The following is a 7,124-nucleotide window of genomic DNA, read 5'->3' on the forward strand; positions in this document are numbered from 1 at the left end:
CATGATGCTTTGATCATGGAAGGGAAGATAACCATCAATTAAATTTAGTAGAACATTTTGGTAATTTAACACTTTCCTATTGGCGTGAGCTGTAGGATATTCCTGAATTCAAGAGACAATTCCTATCCAGAGTTAGTAATCACTTAAGCCAACGGATAATAATCCTTATCATAGGAGTAGTTTGTATAGGACAAGGAAAAATGGAATAAGGCTGTATATATATATTCATTCTCTATAAAGGAAAATATATACGGGAAAGAAAGAATAATATCTTTCGTTCTACACGAGTTGTCATGGTATTAGAGCGTCGATCCTACAGTGAGGGCATTCGAGAGGTGATCCTGCAGTGATTGGCCACCCGTGCCGAGCCAAGAACGGTTGGTGAGCCCAACCTTACCTCCTCCTCTGTTAGTGGTAGCAGCATCGATCTTGGCGGCGATCTCCTTGGCCGCGTGCTTCTTAGGCGTTGCCCTTCCAGTCATGGTTGGTTTTCTCTCTACCTGATGATCAATGACAAATCACCCAAAAACCAGGAGAGATAAATAGAAGTTCGGAGCAGCGATAAAGTCGTGTCGTTTATCTCCGACGTCGGAAGTCGGACGCAGCCGGATAGGAGATTACTTCTTACTCCGCCCTGCGGACGCAGCCGGATAGGTGATCATCTCCTCCTCCGCCCTGTGGACGCAGCCGGATAGGCGATCTCCAAAGGACCTCTGCACGTTCAATCTGCTGGGCAAATTTATCGGTTCTGTGGAGCATCTACGGAGATCAACATCAAGATCACGTTCTTGAGGTAACAAGAAATAAGCAACATCAACAACGTTGGCTTTGGTCCTCTGCGTCTGCGTGTCTACACTACTACCATCAAGATCACGTTCTTGAGGTAACAAGAAATAAGTAGCATCAACAACGTTGGCTTTGGTCATCTGCGTCTGTGTGTCTACACTACGAGGTTGGTTGCGTGTTGGAACTTCTTCTTCTGTTTCTGCTTCTGCTTTTGCCTGCCTCTTTGGTTATTTGAGTGAAGGAATCTGTCTGCGTTTCTCTGTTTTTTTCCTCTACTTCTCCGCCCTTCCTATAATCCTCCTAGTCTAACATAAAAGGAAGATACATAGAAAAGAAGAGCAGCATCACCCACTTTGTGTACTAATAACATACGAAGCTGAGAGTCCCATCGGATCGGCGAAAGAGGAAGCAGGGACACCCTTCGGTAGATACAACCATGTTCGATTCAGAAACCTCAGATCCCATTGGGGAACAACGATCCGATCCTACTCTCACTGAATTGACCACCAGAATGGCTGAAATCCTGCACAGACCAACCTCGACTACAGAGACTCCTGTCGCACAGATTGGCATCAAGTTGGACGGCACTAACTATGCTCTTTGGTCCCAGGTTGTTGAGATGTATATCTCCGGCAAGGACAAATTGGGATATATTAATGGCGAGCTTTCCCAACCTCCTCAGACTGACCTAACCTTTCGAAGGTGGCGCACGGACAACGCTATTGTCAAGGGCTGGTTAATTAACTCCATGGATGTATCCTTGATCGGTAACTTTATTCGATTCCCTACAGCAGAGATGGTGTGGGATTTTGTTACTACTACTTACTTTGATGGCAGTGATACCTCGCAAGTATATGATCTCCGACGCCGTGTGACCCGCTTGCGCCAGTCTGGAGGATCTCTTGAAAAATATTATAATGGTCTCCAAGGTTTGTGGCGTGAAATTGATTTTTGCCGTCCAAATCCAGTGGAATGTGCTGCAGATATTCAATGGTATAATAATCTTCTTCAAGAAGAGAGAGTGTATATTTTCTTAGATGGCCTTGATGAAAAATTTGACAAGATTCGAGCAGATGTACTCCAAATGCACCCGTTTCCCACTATTGAACAGGCATACGCACATGTTCGTAGTAAAGCTATTCAGCAAAAGGTCATGATCACCGGTAACAATATTGAAACTCCAGGAGCTGTTTTGGCCTCCAAAAGTGTTAAAACGGGACAACCTACTTAATCGTCAACAGGCTCTCTTTCTTTGAGCAACGGAAAAGTTGGTATGTCCTCTAAATCTCGAACATCTTTTGATAAAACTAAGTGTTCTCATTGTGGAAACTCAAAGCATACCCGGGAGAATTGCTTCGAACTACATGGCTACCCTGACTGGTGGCATGAACTCCAAGCCCGGAAACGTCAAGACAAGGCTGAAACTGGTGGTAAGGCTGCGATGGTTACAGTAGAACCCCAACTGTCATTCACACCACCAATTGAACTACCACAAGGAGACGTACACCTCTCAGATTCAGGTAACAATCTTCCCCACAACACTGTTGATAGCAATGCATGGATACTTGACTCGGGGGCTACCGATCACATGACCTATGATGCCACTGATTTTTCAAAAACTTCACCACCAAGACGGACTACAATTGCTAATGCCAATGAGGCTATATCTCCAGTCACAGTAGCAGGCACTGTGACCTTGTCACCTACAATATCCTTAAAGAACACTTTGCTTGTTCCCTCTCTCTCCCATAAATTACTATCTGTTAGCCAAATTTCCACTGGTCTAAATTGTGTTGTGCTCATCTATCCTACTTTTTGTCTTCTTCAGGATATTCTCACCAAGGAGATAATTGGGCGTGGTATTAGGAGGAGGGGGGGGGGGGCTCTACTACATGGATGATCTTAGTATAAGTCGAGCACATCATGCACATCATCAAAGTCATACCAAAGAACAGTAGATTTGGATCTGACATCGCCGGTTGGGACATCCATCATTTGGTTACATGAAGCATTTATTTCCGGATTTATTTACAGATATGCAGCCTCGTGATTTTCAATGTGAAACTTGCATCTTTAGCTAAGAGTCATAGAACTATCTATCCTTTAAGTATGAACAAAAGTAAAGTTCCATTTGCTTTAATTCACTCTGATGTGTGGGGGCCATCCTCGGTAACTACGGTGTCTGGGTTTCGCTGGTTTGCAATCTTTGTTGATGACTGCACTCGCATGACATGGTTATATCTGATGAAACATAAATATGAAGTGTTGACTGTGTTTCAATCTTTCCATATGATGGTGAAGACTCAGTTCTCAGCTAAAATTCAGGTTCTCAGATCTGATAATGGCAGGGAATACATAAATCAACGATTCCAAGATTATTTCCGGATTCATGGACTACTTCATGAGACTTCATGTCCACAGACTCCGCAGCAAAATGGCATTGCTGAGAGAAAAAATCAGCACATACTCGAAACTGCTCGTGCTTTGCTACTAGGAGCACATGTACCTAACTGACAAATGCCATCACGCGTCTTACATTTTAAGACACCATTACAAGCTCTTTCATCACATGTCTCTCTGCCATTCGTGTTGATGGTTCCACCTCGAATTTTTGGCTGTGTGGCATTCATACATCTACATAAAAATCAACGTACAAAACTTGATCCACGAGCAATGCGGTGCTTATTTTTGGGGTATGCGTTACATCAAAAGGGATACCGATGTTATGATCCAGCCACCCAACGGACCAATGTTACCATGGATGTTACTCTTTTAGAATCTGGAACATTCTACTCTCCTTCCGAAACCAATTATTCTGTTCAGGGGGAGAGTCAGAGTGCATAACATAATTGGTTTCTACCCGATTGGCAGAATAATAGTGATTCAATAGAAAATGTGGTCAATGAAGAACCTTCTACAACTGGTGTAGTTTCAAGAGAGACATCTACAACACCGGAAACATCTACATCGCCATCGCCACTTCCAGCGGAAGAAATAGAGACCCCAACTTCCACAGTACCCGAAGACCCATCTCCTGAGAATATTCCTGAAGCGAATGACCCTGAGGTAAACTCTCCTACTACGCCTTCAAGCTCTAATGATATGAATACTTCTGCTGGTTATACTTTACCTTTCAGGCATAATCGTGGCAAACCGCCAAATAGATATTCTCCAGATATTGAGGACATGAGGTCAAAGTATCCAATTGCCAATTATGTATCAACAAAGAGACTCTCCAAACCTCTCAAAACATTTGTGCAAGAATTGTCCTCACATCATATTCCCACCAGTGTTCAAGAAACTCTAACAAACCCGAAATGGACACAACCCATACAGGAAGAAATGGAGGCACTATTGAAGAACAAAACATGGACTCTTGTTACCTTGTCCTCACATCATATTCCCACCAGTGTTCAAGAAGATCTGACAAACCCGAAATGGACATAGCCCATACAGGAAGAAATGGAGGCACTATTGAAGAACAAAACATGGACTCTTGTTACCTTGCCCGAAGGGAAGAAATCTGTAGGGTGTGGGTGGGTATTTTCCATTAAATACAAAGCAGATGGGTCGATCGAGAGATACAAAGCGAGGCTGGTTGCGAAAGGTTATATTCAGATACATGGCGTAGATTATCAAGAGACCTTCTCACCAGTGGCCAAATTGAATACGGTTAGAGTTTTATTATCTCTTGCAGCAAACCTTGATTGCCCGCTACACCAGTTCGATGTAAAGAACACTTTCCTCCATGGTGACCTTGAAGAGGAGGTGTACATGGACATTCCACCTGGTTATACAACAAATTCCAAGACCAAAGTTGTGTGTAAACTACAACGAGCCCTATATGGACTGAAACAATCACCGCGGGCATGGTTTGGGCGGTTTAGTCTTGCGATGAAGAAATATGGCTTTCAACAAAGCAATTCAGACCATACACTATTTCTAAAGCACCAACGAGGGAAGGTAACAACCTTAATAATATATGTAGATGACATGATTATCACCGGAAATGATTCAGGAAAATAGCAACACTTCAAAAGCAATTGGCGACTGAGTTCGAAATGAAGAACTTAGGAGGGCTCAAATATTTTCTTGGAATTGAAGTTGCTTGATCAAGGAGAGGTATATTTCTATCTCAACGGAAATACACTTTAGATTTACTATCCGAAGTAGGACAGTTGGAGTGCAAGCCGGCAGGCACACCAATTATTCAAAACCATAAACTTGGAGAATATCCAGACCAAGTACCCACTAATAAGGAGAGATATCAAAGGCTGGTTGGTAAACTTATTTACCTCTCACATATTCGTCCAGACATCACTTACGCTGTCAATGTGGTAAGTCAATGCATGCATTGTCCAAGCAAAGATCACATGAATGCTGTAATGCGGATTCTTCGATACTTGAAGTCCTCACCTGGAAGAGGACTTATGTTCTCAAAGAATAATCATCTAAAGATTGAAGGCTATACAGACACAAATTGGGCTGGAAATATCTCGGACAGAAGATCCACCTCGGGGTACTTTACATTTGTCGGTGGAAATCTTGTCACATGGAAGAGTAAAAAACAAAAGGTGGTGGCCTTATCAAGTGTTGAAGCTGAGTTTCGGGGAATGGCTAAAGGGCTTTGCGAGCTTCTTTGGCTTAGAAGATTAATGATTGAAATCGGTTTCTCCCCAACCTCTGAGATGGACCTATTCTGTGATAACAAGGCTGCCATAGATATCTCTCAGAATCCCGTTCAACATGGTCGAACAAAGCACGTGGAGGTGGACCGGCATTTCATCAAACAAAATATCAAAGACAAAATCATCCGATTTCCTTTTGTCAAGTTTGAAGACCAGCTGACGAATATACTTACAAAAGCTGTATCCAGTAAAAACTTCTATAGTTCACTTGGCAAGTTGGGCATCCAAGATTTGTACGCACCAACGTGAGGGGGAGTATTGGCGTGAGCTATCAAACTAGGAGGATATTCCTGAATTCAAGAGACAATTCCTATCTGGAGTTAGTGGTCACTTAAGCCAAGGGATAATAATCCTTATCATAGGAGAAATTTGTATAGGACAAGGAAAGATGGAATAAGGCTGTATATATATATTCATTCCCTGTAAAGGAAAATATATACAGGAAAGAAAGAATAATATCTTTCGTTCTACACGAGTTGTCATTTCCGTCACCCCACTTAATAGCCAAGGATCTTTGTCTAATGGCTAAAGTTGGAACTTTGTCACTGACCTCATAGTATAAGGGGTCTTTATCATTTACCCTTTTATTTATGCCCTTGCGAAGCTTATTATGTCATAGTAATAATAACAAAATGCATAAATTATTAACTATTTTTTCATATTATAGATATTAATATGATGTATGTATTAATGATGACTTGGACATAAATGATCTTAGGGTCCATTTGGTTTGCAGGAATAGGGATCTGGAATCGGAATTAGAATGGGCTATTCCGATTCTAACTATTTGCTTGGGCAAAATCGAAATCCCATTCCCATTCCTGTTGGAATGGCATTCCCCCATTTGAGAGAATGGCCATTCCCTGTCCCTCCCTTGGGAATGAAATCCCATTCCTGATGATTTTAATTCCCATTCCCATTCCTGTCTGAACCAAATAGAATATGGGAATGGATCATTCTGATTCCGATTCCGGAGGATTTTGATTCCAATTCTGATTGCAAACCAAATGGACCCTTAGCTCAAACCAAATTGTTGGAAGCATCCATGAATAAAGCACCTCTTGAATTAGTCAAATAAAAGAAAATTAATCCATTAGTTCAATGATCAATAATTAATAAAATTAAAAGGCATTATAGAAAAGACGAGACACAACATACAACAAGAACATTTTGGTTTGGTAGTTTCCTTCTGGTTCGGATCTGGTAGGTACAACGTTGTAACTACATTTGAATAAGTACTTGGAATTTTTTTTACACCTGTCCCTTAAAATGCCCTCACCCTACCTTTGTAAAAGATTAAAACTCACTTTTGATACTTGTCAAAATACTTATCAAGTGCTCATTTAACATGCTTATTTATGTTGTGCCTATTAGGTCCATCCGTTTCCTTGCGTTGAGGTGTGTTAGCTTTCTTTTCTCCTTTTTTTTGGAAAATCTATGATGTGTGAAATACATGGTATAGAAAGAGTTTTGACCAATCAAAACCCACCCATGAATTCTGATAAATAACATCTGATTGGCTATCACGTTTATAATTCCAATTGATTGGTTAGAAGTTTTTCAGATATCATATCTTTCCCATATCATAGTTGAACCCTATTTCTTTTCCTTATTCCCGCTTTATTTTTCATATCAAAATAATTTGTTGGG

The 7,124-nt window shown here is 41.3% G+C and overlaps 2 protein-coding genes across 2 annotated transcripts; both read left to right on the top strand.

Annotated features, from left to right (window-relative positions):
• Positions 1 to 1,222: 1,222 nt before the first annotated feature.
• LOC148804424 (uncharacterized) lies at positions 1,223 to 2,017 on the top strand. Its single transcript, XM_088901212.1, has one exon. It carries the CDS (start codon positions 1,223 to 1,225, stop codon positions 2,015 to 2,017), a length of 795 nt encoding a protein of 264 aa, XP_088757338.1.
• Positions 2,018 to 2,059: 42 nt separating this feature from the next.
• Positions 2,060 to 4,233, top strand: LOC148804425 (uncharacterized). The gene is made up of 3 exons (XM_088901217.1): positions 2,060 to 2,548; positions 2,821 to 3,288; positions 3,658 to 4,233. The coding sequence occupies exons 1-3, from the start codon at positions 2,060 to 2,062 to the stop codon at positions 4,231 to 4,233; spliced, it is 1,533 nt and encodes a 510-aa protein (XP_088757343.1).
• The last annotated feature ends 2,891 nt before the right edge of the window (positions 4,234 to 7,124 follow it).

This window comes from Nelumbo nucifera, chromosome 1 (assembly GCF_055504915.1).
Source record: "Nelumbo nucifera cultivar China Antique chromosome 1, China Antique-T2T, whole genome shotgun sequence".
Classification (NCBI taxonomy): domain Eukaryota; kingdom Viridiplantae; phylum Streptophyta; class Magnoliopsida; order Proteales; family Nelumbonaceae; genus Nelumbo; species Nelumbo nucifera.

Bases quoted from the DNA above. Each gene is read 5' to 3' on its own strand.
- LOC148804424 (XM_088901212.1), top strand. From the start codon at position 1,223: ATGTTCGATTCAGAAACCTCAGATCCCATTGGGGAACAACGATCCGAT.
- LOC148804425 (XM_088901217.1), top strand. From the start codon at position 2,060: ATGTCCTCTAAATCTCGAACATCTTTTGATAAAACTAAGTGTTCTCAT. The intron at 2,549-2,820 runs GTTAGCCAAATT...ATTTATTTACAG, and splicing joins TCTCCCATAAATTACTATCT to ATATGCAGCCTCGTGATTTT. The intron at 3,289-3,657 runs GTACCTAACTGA...CCCGATTGGCAG, and splicing joins CTTTGCTACTAGGAGCACAT to AATAATAGTGATTCAATAGA.